The sequence below is a fragment of the Crinia signifera genome, chromosome 8 (assembly GCF_055691185.1).
Source record: "Crinia signifera chromosome 8, ASM5569118v1, whole genome shotgun sequence".
In the NCBI taxonomy this organism is placed as follows: domain Eukaryota; kingdom Metazoa; phylum Chordata; class Amphibia; order Anura; family Myobatrachidae; genus Crinia; species Crinia signifera.
Genome location: NC_139224.1, coordinates 49,100,224 through 49,118,497, shown reverse-complemented (window position 1 = coordinate 49,118,497; position 18,274 = coordinate 49,100,224). Strand labels below are relative to the sequence as shown.

Below are 18,274 nucleotides of genomic sequence, written 5' to 3'. Positions count from 1 at the left end.
ACTTTAGGGTACTCTTTACCTAGCACGGCGCCCGCGATTGGCATCGCGGTCATCGGGGGTAAAAAATCGCGGGCATCGCATGCACTAAAAAAACGGGTGCGACGCGATGCCCGCGATTTCCCATAGGGATCAATGTTAAAAGTGTCAATGGACGCGATTTTTGTGTTTAATGCCTCAATGCCCGCGATTTGTCCATAGGAAACAATGTTAAATGGGCCACAGAGCCCTAATAGTCCCCCTGAAGTCTGAAATGGCCCCCACAATTGTTAACGCCACCCCACGATCAACGTGAACCCGAAGCATGGCGGTACGCGTCCTCCGACCTTTTCATACCCCCACTATCCACGTCGGTGTGGAGTTGAGAATAGAATAGTGTGGCGAGTGCAGCGAGCCACCGAGCCCGAAGCGTGGCGAGCGCAGCGAGCCCCGCGAGGGGACGCGGACACCCCTGAAGCCCGCGAAGGGACGCGTTTACCTGTGAAGGTATCCGCGTGCGCTCGCCACGCTTCGGGCTCGGTGGCTCGCTGCGCTCGCCACACTATTCTATTCTCAACTCCACGCCGACGTGGATAGTAGGGGTATGAAAAGGTCGGAGGACGCGTACCGCTGCGCTCGCCACGCTTCGGGTTCACGTTGATCGTGGGGTGGCATTAACAATTGTGGGGGCCATTTCAGACTTCAGGGGGACTATTAGGGCTCTGTGGCCCATTTAACATTGTTTCCTATGGAAAAATCGCGGGCATTGAACACTAAAATCGCGTCCATTGACACTTTTAACATTGTTCCCTATTGGAAATCGCGGCCATCGCGTCGCACCCGTTTTTTAGTGCATGCAATGGCCGCGATGCCCGCGATGGGCGCCGTGCTAGGTAAAGAGTACCTACTTTAGTATAGTGTAGTTACATATGCTTTAACCCCTTCATGACAGAGCCAGTTTGTGCCTTCATGACAGAGCCCTTTTTTTCAAATCTGACATGTCTCACTTAAGTGGGGATAACTTTTTTTTGCTTTTACTTATCCCAGTGATTTTGAGATTGTTTTCTCGTGACACATTGTACTTCAAGTTAGTGGTAAATTTTGGTCGATACAGTCTGTGTTTTTTTTTAAAAATACCAAAATATCGTAAAAAAATGGAAAATTTAGCAATTTTCAAAATGTTAAATTTTCTGCTTGTGAGACAAATAATCTTACCACTCAAAATAGTTAATAACTAACATAGACCATATGTATACTTTATGTTGCCATCATTATTTCAACCTCCTTTTCATTTTTTTGGACACTAGGAGGCTTAAAATATGAATAGCAAATTCTCAAATTTTCAAGAAAATTTCAAACTCTGATTTTTTTAGGGACCAGGTCAGTTTTGATGTGACTTTGAGGGACTTGTATGTGAGACACCCCCATAAATGATGCCATTTCAAAAACTGCACCCCTCACAGTATTCAAAACAGCATTTTGGAAGTTTGTTAACCCTTTAGGTGTTTCACAGGAATTAAAACAAAGTGTAGGTGAAATTTCAAAATTTCTTTTTTTTTGCAGATTTGCAATTTTAATACATTTTTCTAAGGAACACAGTACATTTTACTAGAGAAATGTGACTAAAAATTGATTCCCCCAATTCTTTGGTTTTCATAAATATCCTATATGTGGCCCTAGTGTGCACGGTGACCAAACCACAGGCTTCATAATAGAAGGAGCACCTACTTGATTTTGGAGCCTCCTTTTTATGAGATTATTTTTTAGGCACCATGTAGGTTTCTAGGCACCATAAGATGCTAAAAGTTAGGAACCCCCCACAAGTGACCCCATTTTGCAAACTACACCCCTCAGGGAATTCATCTAGGGGTATAGAGTACATTTCAAACCCCCAGGGGTTTCACCAATTGTGGTACAACTGGGCAGTGAAAATGAAAAAAATTAATTTTTCATTTTCACAGCTCAGTTGTATCAAAATTGGTGAAACCTCGGGGGGTTTGAAATGTACTCTATACCCCTAGATGAATTCCCTGAGGGGTGTAGTTTGCAAAATGGGGTCACTTGTGGGGGGGTTCCACTGTATGGGTGTTTCGGGGGTCATTCAACCAGAATCTGTGCTGCAAAATCCAAAAATCACTCCTTCCTTTCTGAGTCCTGCCATGCACCCAACTGGTATTTTTTGGTCACATGTGAGGCATTGCCGTACCCGGGAGAAATTGGGGCACAGATTTTGGGGTGCTTTGTCTCCTTCATTCCTTGTGAAAATGAAAAATTTTGAGCCAGATCTGCATTTTTGTGTAAAAAAATTTAATTTTTTACACAAAAATGCAGTTCTGGCTCAAAATTTTTAATTTTCACAAGGAATGAAGGAGACAAAGCACCCCAAAATCTGTGCCCCAATTTCTCCCGAGTACGGCAATGCCTCACATGTGACCAAAAATTACCAGTTGGGTGCATGGCAGGACTCAGAAGGGAAGGAGTGATTTTTGGTGGTGGAATGAATGGTGGGTGCTATGTCGCATTAGCAAGACCCCCGAAGCACCAATACAGTGGAACCCCCCCACAAGTGACCCCATTTTGGTCACCAGCTTTGGGAGGGGGGCTGGCGCTGCGGCTGGCGGGGGGGTGGGAGGGGTGCTGGCGCTGCGGCAGCCGGGTGGGTGGGAGGGAGGGGGGCTGCCGGGTGGGAGGGGGGGGGGGCTGGCGATCGTTGGTGATCGGTGCGGTATACACACACACATATATATATATATATATATATATATACAGAGCAGGGAGACCGGCACTCAGGTCTGCAGGTGGAGCCCAGATGACTTGCTCAGGTGCCCTCTTAGCAAGAGGGTGTGAATCCTCAGGGAATATAGCGTGGGGAATAAGCGGCACTCAGAGGCTGTGCAAACGGTGAAACCAAGTGGAATATTTATTCCATGTGCAGAGACCAGTGGTCTCTGCACATGGAATAAATATTCCACTTGGTTTCACCGTTTGCACAGCCTCTGAGTGCCGCTTATTCCCCACGCTATATATATATATATATATGTGTGTGTATATATATATATATATATATATATATATATACAGATAGCGCAGGCCTTATGCTTGCTGGCGAATCGCCAGCAGCATGCTGCTGGCGATCCGCCAGCAACACGGCGCGCCATCTGACTGAGACGCGCGTGCGTCCCCCACGCACGCGCGTCTCAGTATCCGGGCGGCCGGGCGGACACAATACTGTCCGCCTCCCGCTCGAGGGGGGCTGGGGGGACCCGAGGAGGCTGTGGGGGGGTGCGGGCGCCCGGTGTGGGCACCGGGCGACCGAGGGCAGCACCGTCGGAAGGGGACGCGCGCGCACCTCGTGCGCGCGCGTCCCCTTCCGACACACAGATGGCGCGGGAGCAGGGAATGGCGATGGCGACGCCATCGCCATCCCCTGCAAAGATGAGCCCGGCCCCATCTGTATATATACATATATATATATATATATATATATATATATGTGTATATATATATATATATGTGTATATATATACAGTCGGGCAAAAAAGTATTTAGTCAGCCACCAATTGTGCAAGTTCTCCCACTTAAAAAGATGAGAGAGGCCTGTAATTTTCATCATAGGTATACCTCAACTATGAGAGACAAAATGAGGAAAAAAAATCCAGAAAATGACATTGTCTGATTTTTAAAGAATTTATTTGCAAATTATGGTGGAAAATAAGTATTTGGTCAAAAACAAACAAGCAAGATTTCTTGCTCTCACAGACCTGTAACTTCTTCTGTAAGAGGCTCCTCTGTCCTCCACTCGTTACCTGTATTAATGACACCTGTTTGAACTCTTTATCTATATAAAAGACACCTGTCCAACACTTCAAACAGTCACACTCCAAACTCCACTATGGCCAAGAGCAAAGAGCTGTCAAAGGACACCAGAAACAAAATTGTAGACCTGCACCAGGCTGGGAAGACTGAATCTGCAATAGGTAAGCAGCTTGGTGTGAAGAAATCAACTGTGGGAGCAATTATTAGGAAATGGAAGGCATACAAGACCACTGATAGTCTCCCTCGATCTGGGGCTCCCCGCAAGATCTCACCCCGTGGGGTCAAAATGATCACAAGAACGGTGATCAAAAATCCCAGAACCACACGGGGGGACCTAGTGAATGACCTGCTGAGAGCTGGGACCAAAGTAACAAAGGCTACCATCAGTAACACACTACGCCGCCAGGGACTCAAATCCTGCAGTGCCAGACGTGTCCCCCTGCTAAAGGCAGTACATGTGCAGGCCCGTCTGAAGTTTGCTAGAGAGCATTTGGATGATCCAGAAGAGGATTGGGAGAATGTCATATGGTCAGATGAAACCAAAATAGAACTTTTTGGTAACAACTCTACTCGTCGTGTTTGGAGGAGAAAGAATGCTGAGTTGCATCCAAAGAACACCATACCTACTGTAAAGCATGGGGGTGGAAACATCATGCTTTGGGGCTGTTTTTCTGCAAAGGGAACAGGACGACTGCTCCGTGTAAAGGAAAGAATGAATGGGGCCATGTATCGTCAGATTTTGAGTGAAAACCTCCTTCCATCAGCAAGGGCATTGAAGATGAAACGTGGCTGGGTCTTTCAGCATGACAACGATCCCAAACACACTGCCCGGGTAACAAAGGAGTGGCTTCGTAAGAAGCATTTCAAGGTCCTGGAGTGGCCGAGCCAGTCTCCAGATCTCAACCCCATAGAAAATCTTTGGAGGGAGTTGAAAGTCCGTGTTGCCCAGCGACAGCCCCAAAACATCACTGCTCTAGAGGAGATCTGCATGGAGGAATGGGCCAAAATACCAGCAACAGTTTGTGAAAACCTTGTGAAGACTTACAGAAAACGTTTGACCTCTGTCATTGCCAACAAAGGGTATATAACAAAGTACTGAGATGAACTTTTGTTATTGACCAAATACTTATTTTCCACCATAATTTGCAAATAAATTCTTTAAAAATCAGACAATGTCATTTTCTGGATTTTTTTTCCTCATTTTGTCTCTCATAGTTGAGGTATACCTATGATGAAAATTACAGGCCTCTCTCATCTTTTTAAGTGGGAGAACTTGCACAATTGGTGGCTGACTAAATACTTTTTTGCCCGACTGTATATATATATATATATATATATATATATATATATATATATATATATATATATATATATATATATATATATATATATATATATATATATATATATATATATATATATATACATACACACATATACATTTGCAATACTTATTTTTTATTTTATTTTAACTTTTCTAGCAGCATGATGCTGCTGCTGCGGGAGGGAGGGGGGAGGAGGGCAGCGCTGCGTGCGCACCGGGGGAGCCGGGGGAGCTGCTGCTGCTGCTGCCGGGTGAGTGCCCGGCGGGTGGGAGGCTGCACATCGGTGGTGATCGGTGCTGCACCGATCACCACCGTTTTCTGTGTTACCGAGCGGCTTAGCCGCCGGTAACACAGGAAACGCTGTGATTGACTGTTCAGATTTGAACAGCCAATCACAGCGATCGCCGACCGGGGGGGGCACCCCTGCCCCCCCTGGGCGACGAGGGGGGATGTCTGCTGTCAGGGACAGCAGACATCACCTAACTGTCACTGCGTCTCTAGACGCAGTGACAGTTAGAAGTCATGACGTATATATACGTCAACGGTCGGGAAGTACTTCCCGACCATGACGTATATATACGTCAAATGTCGTGAAGGGGTTAAGATTAATGTGATTGGTCACTGCTTCTGTCTTAAGTCGGAACTGCTCGTTTCTACGCCCTAAAGCAGGGCTGGGCAACACCAGCCCTCCAGATGTTGATGAACTACACATCCCAGCACGCCTTGCATCAGTTTCAGCATGGCCACATAGCAAAACTAATGCAAAGCATCCTGGGATGTGTAGTTCATTAACATCTGGAGGGCCGGTGTTGCCCAGCCCTGCCCTAAAGCATTTCAGACAACTTCATCAGAGGGCGTGGCTGGTGTAGTTTCACAACAGCTGAAGGGTCATAGTTTGGACATGCCTGGTATAGGGTATATGGGAAAATGAGTTCCACCATAGCACTTGAAAAAAATTAGAGGGTCATTGTAATGCTCACATATACAGCGCGTGCCAGCATTTTGGTCCTTATCAGACCTTTTTCGGGACAGATATAACAGCATCTCAGGGCGATGAATCCAATATCAGTTGCTAACAATTGTTTGTTTGTTTTTTGGGCTGGAGCAAATTTGTCTGTGGACAACAGGGATGAATTTGCGCCCCTTTCTCCAGTTCTAGTTGAACACTTGTAGCAGTCCAGGCGGTCTTCGGGAAAACATATCTGACAAGTGTGATCTGTTATGTCAGAACCGGCCATGGATTGACAAATTCATGGCCGTTTCTCAACAATCCACAGCCGCTGACACGCCCCCTTTTTGACACTCGACAGGGGGAACACTGAATACTGCTTGTTGAGAAACTGTCGAGCTGGGCAAAAAATGGTTTGGGATTCCGACTGTTGGCACGTTCTGACAGTCGGAATCCCAGAATAAATACCGGCCCAAATCCGTATGATGGGAATTATTTTTGCCTATGGTAAGCTGTGTCTTCCAGGCAGAACCCATGCAGTCACCCACACAGCTGCACCTCAGGTACAGAGCAGCCTGTGAACACGCTCTGGGGATCTGTATTTGTCATACTTTTGATTTTTCATTCACAGCAATTGCAGGAAGAACACAGCAAAATAGTTGTCATGCAGATTTCTGTGACTTCTTTCCGCCAACAGGAGAAATCCAACGGGTGTCACAAATGCTAGGGGCACAGGTTGGCATGCAGGATACACCCATTTCTATTTTCTTATTTTCATTTTGTTAAGGTTCCCATCAGTTGCTCATGCTGGAAAAGTCTATGCAATCTGTGTGACCATATTGTGCCATGAGGCATCCGTGCTGTCTGAAATCACCTGCCTGTTTGAAATTGGCGCAGGCCGATGGGAACTATATATCCCCAGGTCTCACGAGAATCCGACGAGGGATGATGAGGTTTTAGCCTCGATTTGGACTCGAAAAGATTTTTTACCTGTTCATAACCCCACTATCCACTACGCATGGAGTTGATTATATATAGTGTGGCGAGCGTAGCGAGCCCGAAGTGTGGCAAGCGGATGCGGATTACTGCGCTCGCCACACTATATAAAATCAACTCCATGCGTAGTGGATAGTGGGGTTATGAACAGGTAAAAAAAAAAATCGATTTGGATCGCATCGATATATCGGCTGATACCACATCCGATATATCGGCCGATAGTGCATCCGATATATTGGGCGCCGTGAAACTACACACGTACCGAATTATCTGCCCAAATTGCATGTGTACTATACTTTCTACAATATATCGCATATGATATATCGCATGCGCCAAAAGCACTCCTTTTTCCATCCGATTACGACAAATTGTAGGTGCGGTCCGACCAACCTAGAGCAGCGTTCGCCAACCCGTCGCTCGCGAGCGACGGGTAGCTCGCCGGGTGTTTTAGAGTAGCTCGGGGACTCCAGTCCCCGCTGCCGCTCGTGTAATGGCGGCGACTGGGCAGGGTGAGCGCGACCGCCTCTAAGCGCCATCAAGCGGCACGGGCGCAGCAGCAGCATGCGCCTCGCGGCATCTAGCACAGCAGGAGCACGCGTGGGCGGAGTCCTCCTGCCACGCATTGGCCGTGTTGGTGTGTATGCGGTAACACGGCGGCGTACCGGCGACAGACTACAGAGAGGGACCCTGGACTGACTGACAGCCCGTGAACGGGAGCGAAGGGAGAGGTTTCCCCAGCAGCACACGGACCTGAGTGTGAGTTCCCGCCCGTCACCGCGCACTGTTTGTCCACGGGTTGCCGCACTTATCGACGCCACAGCCTCTGCTTAACTCGGTTAGGTAATTTTTTTTTTTTTAAACTGTGTGTGCGCAACTGTTTACTGCTTGAGGTATAATGGGCATCATGTGTATGGCATATGTTTAATGAGTCATTAAACATATGCCACACAAATAATGCCCATTAAACATATGCCCCACACCTTGATACTCATTAATTAATAATCATCAAGGTGTGTGGGGCATATGCCACACACGATGCCACACACTTGATGCCCATTAATAATGAGCTTCACGCTGTGGGGCATTTGTATAATGGGCATCATGTGTGTGGCATATGCCCCAGATACCTTGATGATTATTAATTAATGAGCATCAAGGTGTGGGGCATATGTGTAATGGGCATCATTTGTGTGGCATATGTTTAATGAGCATCACAGTGTGTGGCATATGATTAATGGAGCATCACGGTGTGGCATATGTATAATGGAGCATCACGGTGTGGCATATGTATAATGGAGCATCACTGTGTGTGGCATATGTATAATGGAGCATCACGGTGTGGCATATGTATAATGGAGCATCACGGTGTGGCATATGATTAATGGAGCATCACGGTGTGGCATATGTATAATGGAGCATCACGGTGTGTGGACTATGTATAAAGGAGCATCACGGTGTGTGGCATATGTATAATGGAGCATCACGGTGTGGGGCATTTGTATAACGGAGTATCACGTTGTTGGGCATATGTATAATGGGCATTGTGTGTGTGGCATAGGTATAATGGAGCATCACACTGTGGGGCATTTGTATAATGGAGCTTCACATTGTGGCATATGCATAATGGAGCATCACGGTGTGGCATATGTATAATGGAGCATCACGGTGTGGGGCATTTGTATAACGGAGTATCACGTTGTTGGGCATATGTATAATGGGCATTGTGTGTGTGGCATATGTATAATGGTGCATCACACTGTGGGGCATTTGTATAATGGAGCTTCACATTGTGGCATATGCATAATGGAGAATCACATTGTGGCATATGTATAATGGAGCATCACGGTGTGTGGCATATGTATAATGGAGCATCACGGTGTGGGGCATTTGTATAACGGAGTATCACGTTGTTGGGCATATGTATAATGGGCATTGTGTGTGTAGCATTTGTATAATGGAGCTTCACATTGTGGCATATGCATAATGGAGCATCACGGTGTGTGACATATGTATAATGAGCATCACGGTGTGTGGCATATGTATAATGAGCATCACGGTGTGTGGCATATGTATAATGGGCATCAGGGTGTGTGGCATATGTATAATGGTGCATCACGGTGTGGGGCATTTGTATAATGGAGCATCACGGTGCGGGCATATTTATAATGGGTATCACGGACTGCACTATTGGGGTCATGTGTATCTGGCACTGCACTATTGAGGGCATATGTGTATCACACCCCCATTTTCCTTGGCTGCACCCCATGTGGCTACAGCTCTTAGAGAGCTGACCATGCCCCCATAGCGGAAAAAATGGGGGATGTAGCCTCGCAGGAGTTCCACGGTAGTAGCTGAACCCTCTAATTTTCTACGCGTGCCGAAGGCTCTGCCTCCAGTGTTGGGAGGTATGTTTGTGACATATTGGACATTGCAGTGTGTGCCATATTATGTCTGGGGCATTGCAGTGTGGTTTTTTTTATATTATGCAGATTTTTTAACATTTTTTACTTTAGTAGCTCTTCGGGCGGTTTATTTTGTCGCGAGTAGCTCCCGACCCAAAAAAGGTTGGAGACCACTGACCTAGAGGCTCCCATTCGACTCTCACGAGGCCGCACATCGGATAGGATCAAAAACACAAACGATGATGCACTTTTCAGGCGATATAATCGGCACAAAACATCAAAATTGGCCCAAATCGGCCAAAATCGTTTTACAGTAAAGGGGCCTTAAGACCTCTCAATTTGTAAAAATTATTCAACTCATACTCAATAGAATGGTCTTGGTACATTTTATACAGACCCTGTTTTTGGTAATTTCCCACGGGTTTCCCATAAGTGGGAATATAAGTGAGAAGAGAATAATGTGGGGTATACTGTAGATGTGATGTGCCGCATGACCATCACCAACTGCCGCCCGCATGCCACATTGCAATCCTCAGTGCACAGCAATATCACTGGCATTTCCTGGACAGCAGCTGATGTGGACGCAGGAGAAAAGGCCTCTCAGGTGAGATCATTTACAGGCGGTTACTTTCTGACAGTGATTCTCTGAGTGAGTTATCAGTGAGTGGAGCTCAGCGCACAATTACATCTGTGCTTTTTCTTTCTCTTTTCTCCCCCTTTTTTTTGTTTTTTTATTTGATCACCTTCTGCCTCCGGCTACAATGAGCCGACGAGAGTTGTCCCAGCTGATTGGAAATGAAGGTCAGTAAAATGTTTGTTCAGTAAATTAAATTTTAGACCAATGTCTCTTCTGTAGCAGTTGGCCTTTGTAGTGGGAGGGATTATAGCAGTGGTGTCTGGCCAGTGTCCCTGTGTTACTGGCTGGCACCTCCCATGCTGTCTGTTACAGATCAGGAACCGCTAATCATTGGGGCCTGCATCCATACACTCATACTGTTACAGCTCTGTTTTTCAGTTGTATAGTAATATAATATATAAATCATGTTACTGCTGGAAGTCTTATTGTACACCAGCAATATCTGATCTTTACATGTCACATATGGCTATTTGTTATATCTACAATATATGAAATATCGTTTTAGATGGACCCAGCCCGAACATCAGAGGGACATGGCTGAGGTCAGGACGCCGCAGACCATCCCGTGGGAGTCGGTCAGCAAGAAGATCAGGACCATCATCGGGAAGAGGAAGGTCTGGACGAAGAGGAAGAGACCATCAGGCAGTTGCAGAGAGAGTAGAACACCTCCTGCTGGACAGCATCATGCGGCTTGTCCTGTCCCATCTCCCAACCTACAGCAGGCGCACCATTGCAGACGGAGAGGAACCAGAGTACTGCTCCATCTGTATCTCTGACATTGAGGTAGGTACAGAAATGGCTGTATCATACTGTCACCACACCTTCCATGTTCCCTGTCTGACAGAATGGCTGCAGGTCAACAACATCTGCCCTCTGTGCCGCGTGAGACTCTTGAACCCGTCTCATTTCTCCCACCTTTACTGATGGCTCCCCAGCAAAGCAGAACAACCAAACATAAGATCATGGTCTAAAGCGGTGAGTTCCTGTTTTAAAGTTCAAAAGTTTTTACACTTTTACAGTGTTTTTTTTCAAGTTAAAAGACTTGTCACTGATCCCTCCAGTTCCAACAATTGTTGTTACATGTTTACAGTGTTTTTTTCTATTTTACTTAAATTTCCTGTTTTGAAACTGGAGGGAATTGACGTGAGCAAGCTGGGGATTAGGGCTACTGGCGACACCCCAAAAAAAAAAAAACGACATTGAGCAGCCACCTCGTGGGTGTGTTGGAAGAGCTGCTAAGCTGCTAATTATTTTTAAAGTGTTGTTAATTAAATCCAACTCATTGATAATTTAATAATTTGAACTTTTAAACTCTGGTAAACTTCAGCTATTAATTAGTAAACCTGACCCTTGTCATCACCAATATGTCTCCAAGTCATTATTTTACATAGGATTAATATTGTTTTACATGTGTATAAATGTGGGCTTACATTAGCTGCTGCAGGGTAACAATCATTTTATCATGATTTATAGAGCTCCAGAATATTACATGATATTGTGGGTCAGTGTCACAGGTCTTGCGATACATCTTGGAATTAACACCACGTGATCCTTAGAAAAACAGTGTAGGCCGAATTTCCCAAATTCTGCAATTACTGTCCAGGGTTTAAGGATGTCCATGTGAGAGCACAGGTTACTTAATTACATCAGTCTATTGAATTTAAGCCTGGATATCCTTAAAATCTGGACTGTGAAGGTGCCCATATACAGTGGTTTTTTAGGGATGTGCACCGGCCAATTTTCGAAACCCCTGGACTGACACAGCACACATGACAGCACACATGGTATTATACAGCACAGATGGTGGAACCCCTGGACTGACACAGCACACATGGAATTATACGGCACACATAGGGCCTTATTTTGGTTCATTCTTTCTGACAAAATTCTTCTTAGATGGACAAAACCATGTGCACTGCAGGGGGGGCAGATGTAACATGTGCAGAGAGAATTAGATTTGGGTGAGTAATTTTGTTTCTGTGCAGGGAAAATACTGACTGCTTTATTTTTACACTGCAATATAGATCTCACTTTGAAGTAAAACCCCACCCAAATTTAATTCTCTCTGCACATGTTACATCTGCCCCACCTGCAGTGCACATGGTTTTGCCCATCTAAGAAGGATTTTGTCAGAAAGAATGAACCAAAATAAGGCCCATAGTGACACTCCTGCAGTAAAAAGAGTTATTCTTTTAATAAAAAAATGGCAGCACTCCTGGATTGATACAGCAGACTTAGCAGCACCCCATAAATTATACAGCACACATGGCTCACCCTTGGACTGATACTGCACACTTAGCATCACCCCAGGACTGTGACAGCACACTTAGCAGCACCCCATGAATTATACAGCAGACTTTGCAGCAACCCATGAATTATATGACACACTTGGCTCACCCCAGGAATAATGCGTCACACATGTGGGCATCCCTGACCTGATACAGCACACATGGAATTATACGGTACAGAAGGCAGCACCCCCGGACTGATACGGCACACATGGCGTCAGGCACGGAATTATACAGCAGACTTAGCAACACCCCATGAATTATACAGCACTCTTGGCTCACCCCTGGACTACAGCACATTTAACAGCCCCTGCAGTAAAAAAAAAAAAACAAAAAACAAAAAAAACACCTTATTTTTATTTTCATTTAAAAAAAGGGCAGCTCCCCTGGTCTGATACGGGACACATGGGGGCACCCCTGGAATTATACGGCACACATGCGGGCACCCCAGGACTGATACAGGACACATGGGAGCACCCATGGAATTATATGGCACACATGCAGGCACCCCTGGACTGATACGGGACACCTGGGGGCACCCATAGAATTATACGGCAAACATGCGGGCACCCCGGGACTGATACAGTACACATGCGGGCACCCGTGGATTGATACAGCACACATGTGGGCACCCCTGGACAAATACAACACACATGTGGGCACACCTGGATGGATACAGTACACATGCGGGCACCCCTGGACTGATACAGCACAAATGTGGGCACCCCTGGACAAATACAACACACATGTGGGCACCCCTGGATGGATACAGTATACATGTGGGCACCCCTGGACTGATGCAGCACACATGCGGGCACCGGCAGCAGTAATTGAAAAAAATTTTTTTTTTACTTTTAATTTTTTTTAAAAATAATGCAGCCCCCTCTGTAGCACTAGCAGCCCCCCCCCCTCTATGCATTAATCCTCCGCCCCCCCCCCCCCCCCCAGCAGGTTTCCCCCTCAGCAGACAGCACGGACACATCCGTGCTGTCTGAAATCACCAGCCTGTTTGAAAATGGCGCCGACCGCCGGGAACTATATATCCCCAGGTCTCATGAGAATCCGACACGGGATGATGACGTTTTAGCCTCGATTTGGACTCGGAAATATGGCGGGAACTGTCGAACTCCTCAGATCCGTCCTCGGATCAGGTAAGTTTGTGGGGGTTCGGATCTCTAGGATCTGAACCCGCTCATCTCTAGTTTTTTTGGCCTTGTCCTGTGATGTGCGCTCCCACAAAGTACAAAAAGTATATGTAGCCCGTACTTTTTGCACTAGATAGCATCGCCTCTATTTTAAAATACACGCTTTAGTAGCGTATCACCAGAGGCGTAGCGAGGGTGGTGCCGGTGGAGCACCAGCTTCGGAAGCTATCATGGCGCCGGAGCTGTGTTGGCACCGCCAGCTCCCCTGCACTTTCTCTCTGCCGCGCCATCTCCCCCGCTAGCTCCCTGCTACTGTACGTCTCCCGCTGGACCGCTAGCCAATAGACGCTTGCAGTCCAGCAGCCAATCAACTGGTGGCTGCTGGACCGCGAGCGCCTATTGGCTAGCGCGGTCCAGCGGGAGATGTGAATTTTAAATAGCAGTGAGTGCATGTCTCCCACCCAGGTACAGCGGGGAGCCGGGAGCGGGCGGGGGTGCCGACCGCACACTTCCCCTGACAGGGGGGGGGGGGGGGGGGGAGAGAAACGTGCTCCACACTACTCCCTCCCACTCTCTGTCCCTGCTCTGCACTATCACTCCCTGCTAGCGCCCCCTTGGCACACAATTTTAGTCCCCCTTGGCAACGAGCAATTTTAGTCCCCCTTGGCAACGAGCAACTTTAGCCCCCCTTGGCAACGAGCATGAAGCTCCTAGAACCGAGCATGAAGTTCCTAGCAATGAGCATGTACAGTAACTTATAGCGTTCCCCTTTCATATCGCTGCTCTTCATTTTATTATATTTTTTGTACATGCGGTTTACCTCCTCGAGTTGTTACATACCTCTGTGATTTAGAACTGTGGCATATCTATTACTTAAGCCAGGGGTTCCCAATCTTTTTTGATTCAAGGCACCCTAAAGAATCAGAATTTTTTTCACGGCACCCCTAGGTCCCAAAAAAATTATTAGATTGGGTTTATATGCGATTCTTAGTGGCAGTTATGTGGTAAAGGGCAGTATTTGCTTCTGTTTGTACACATTCTATGATTGGCAGCCACCAGCACTGGTTTTGCTCATAAATAATTAACCATTAATAATTTGAGTTGGTCCTAGACCACCAAGCCGCGGCACCCCTGCTTGTGTCCCGAGGCACCCCAGGGAGCCACGGCACACAGTTTGGGAACCACTGACTTAAGCACATTTCATTCCTATCTCATGTTGCCATGTTTATTAACATACACAGAATGTTTTTAAATATACCTTTTTCAATAGTTCTTTCTCTTTCTCACACTGTTTCTTAGCCTTTTCTTTTTCCAGCAATACATGGGCAATCTTTTGCTGCTCCAGGTTGGACTCTGTCTGGTGCAGGGCATCCCGCAATACTTTAATTTCACCATTCTTGACCAGCACTTCATCATGTAATGCCTTCAGCTGCAGTTGTAAGAGTAAAAAAGAGGTATTAAAGCCTCTCACATAGCCAAACGTATTTGGTCAGGCCTTCAAGAGAGAACAGAGAGAATGATGGATGTATACAGGCAAGAAAACACACACAGTGTTGGCTGTTTAATTTGACATGAAATGAGCTCTGAAGTTTGCACAAACGGTCAGTATCGTTTTTCAGAAGCGGATTTTATAAAGGAAATAAAAAACAAAAACAAAATGCAGCATATAATAAAGACCAATTGGATACAATTAGTTCACTTTAAACAGCATTTGTCTAGAACACATAGAAACTATTTCCTAACAAACTATGTTGAAATACCACCACCTAGTGATCTAACTGAGGTATTGTTATTTTAATGCAAGAAATTCAGTGCGTTGTAAAGGTCCAAACACACTGGGCGACTATGCCCAGCGTGTATGGACAGCGATGATGACAATCATCTCTACGGGGAAAGCCGCTCAGTGCATACACACTGAGCAGCTTTCCCCCTGCCCGGCACCGATGGAGGGGGGAGGACGGCTTTGCATAGCTATGCAAAGCCGTCCTCAAAGCTGCTCATCTTCTGGTATTACCAGCAGATGAGCGGCTTTCCCGGCGATGTTGCGGGAGCGCGCAGCAGCACTGGGGCATACACACTGGGCGGCTTTGAGCTGAAAGCCGCTCAAACAGGCTGTTTTGAGCGGCTTTCAGCTCAAAGTCGCCCAGTGTGTATGGGCCATAAGTCTTGGACTCCACTGCATCACATAGTTGCTTCTTTTTCAATCAGTGCGATCCACCAAAAGTCAACTTGTCCACAAGTATCATGCAGCTTACATGTATGTAAACACCCATCCCAGCTCTCGGTTATAAATGTTCTGCAAGTTAGCATAACAGGCAGTTGGTGGGATGCAGGACAGGCGTGCAGAGGGGAAATGTGAAGATATTGGTGAAGTATTGGGAGACACTGGGAGAAAACAGAAGGTAGCAGCAATGAGGTGGACATGGATTCAGACTCAGATATGATGGACTGAGGACCAGGCGAAAGGTAAATTACTCTGGATAGACTATCGATACAGTTTAATGAAGTAACCGGACAGAGTTTCCACAGGTTAGGAGAACCAGGAATTAGGACAGAAACCTGCAGCTATCACGGCTCAGAGAAATCACTCTAGTGTATGGAGCCTTAACACTTGTTAATTCATAACAAGGTGGATAAGAACAAATGAATAAATAACTACACAGCGGCTGTGATTTTTCTGGTCCATCACAAAAGTTTCCTTCAAGTACATGGTGGAAATAAAAAAAACGTGCAGCCCTCATTCAGGTTGACACGCAAAGCTTCAAAATTCACAGCTTTGCAAAACACGTAAATGCTGGTTGCAGGAACCGCAGGGGCAAACGCAGGATTTTCAAAAGTGGGTTTCCAGAGATGGGAGGACAGAAGCAGGTGGTTGAGACTAAGGGGAATCAACATATACCTGGTCCATTAAAATGGTACTCTGACAGAGGGGTGAGCGCAAAAAAGCCCCTTGTGGGCTTGGTGGCTCGCCACAGGTTCTATTCTGCTTCTATGTGGATCCCGTGAGGGAGAATAGCCCCTGTTGTTTGGGATCCTGACTTTCGGGCAGTCGTGATTTCGACATCGGTATACTGACCGTCGGGATCCCAACCTTCGCCAGTCATCCGGCACCACAATATCTATCTTCTGTGCTAGTCTATATAATAGATAGATCAAACAAGGAACAGCAGCAGTATTCCAAAATCAATAAAGACAATTTAAAGCAGACCCATGTGGTCAACATTTCAGCACTATTATTGTAAGTGCTAAACTAGAGAGAGAGAGTGTGTGTGTGTGTACAGGGGGTGATCGCAGTTTACCGAGCACCAGAGACGCCGCCCGTCAGAGCACCCCCCCCCCCAATATGTGTCCGCAGCACTATCAAATGATTTCTCTTGCCATTGCAAATAAAAGTCAGTGGAAACTTTCTTGTATTTGCGGCTGCTGGGATGGAGACAGGGCCGGCGTATAAGGGAGCCCAATCTCTGGGTCCCGGGATTGAGCATTTTTCAATCTTGGGATACAGAGCTTCCCGTTCACACTGATGAAGGAGGCAGTGCTTGGAGCAGCATCAGCTAAAGTTAGTAATCCTAAGCCTCAGGTCTCGATAGCGCATGAATACAGTCACTACTCACTTTTTGATTCAAATCTTCATGCGGCGATTGCAAAATCTCTACACCAAAGGTACTGGCATCACCACGGGAATCTAGACAAGCAAAAACACGTAGACAATTGTGAGGACAAAAATAAATAGAAAACCAGGGACAACTCAATGTAAGAGGCCACAAATATTCCCAACAATCTTTTTTACAATTTGCCTAGTTTTTATATGTATTAAAATGAATTTGCTAAAAAAAAGTGAGAAACTCTAAACTAAATAAATATTTGGTGACATTACTGCGCGTCAAGTTATTTTTCTTAAAAGTATATAAAATGAATGGCTCTCAGCATTAAGGCAACCGAGCAATTGGTTTTTTTTTTTATTCAGTAATTTTTTATTGATTTTTACATGAGAAAAGGAACCCGCTAACCGAACAGGCAGACACTTCAGTATACATATGGTATACAGTAATTGGGTGGCAAAGTACATCGTAAAAACAAGAAAAGACAAAAATGATGATAAATCAGCATATATTAATTGCAGAATATAGAGAGCACTTGCTGCATTTGATATATCAGAAATACCTGAAGGTGCCATTCGGGTAAATATCTAGTGTAGTAGAACAGGAGTGCATATGGTACGGACGTATCATAGTTTACTGTACAAAGTCACTCATCCCATAATATTGTAGAAAGAATAGTGACATACCGAATCAGAAGTAAATATCAAGAAACTACATTGGCATTAAAGTATCAACAACCCAAAGCATAAATAAAATACGACCTGGGATAGAAGGAAGCCTCAGTCCAGAATATGCATCAAAGCATCCAGAATACGAATATATCAGAGGTTTCAGTGTATTCTGCAGAGATCAGGGTAGCATCACTTGAAGCAGTGCGGATGGTCCACAGCATTTAAATGTGGAGTGACAGTACGGCAGTAGACTGGATTCAGTCTTGGACGCAAGTCGGTTCCCATCGTGTACAGGCTCAGCATCAATTGTAGGGTTATTACACAGGGATATATTAATCCCATTGCGATCGTCGGATGGCTTAATGGTGTGGAAAAAGTGTTCCCTTATAAAAAGCTGCAGAGCTTGTATGGAATACAGGAGTACTGCCTTCCCCATTCACAGCATTGTAGAGAGCAGAGGGTGTTGT

The 18,274-nt window shown here is 45.8% G+C and overlaps 1 protein-coding gene across 3 annotated transcripts in view; it reads right to left on the bottom strand.

Moving 5' to 3' along the window:
• The window catches only part of ATRIP (ATR interacting protein), a 131,676-nt gene that overhangs the window by 39,342 nt on the left and 74,060 nt on the right, over positions 1-18,274 (bottom strand). For all 3 annotated transcript variants that reach the window (XM_083156321.1, XM_083156322.1, XM_083156323.1), the window contains exons 3-4: positions 17,149-17,219; positions 14,793-14,963 (exon numbers count right to left, since the gene is read on the bottom strand). In XM_083156321.1, the coding sequence (XP_083012447.1) occupies positions 14,793-14,963; positions 17,149-17,219 (242 nt within the window). The remainder of the gene's footprint in view (positions 1-14,792; positions 14,964-17,148; positions 17,220-18,274) is intronic.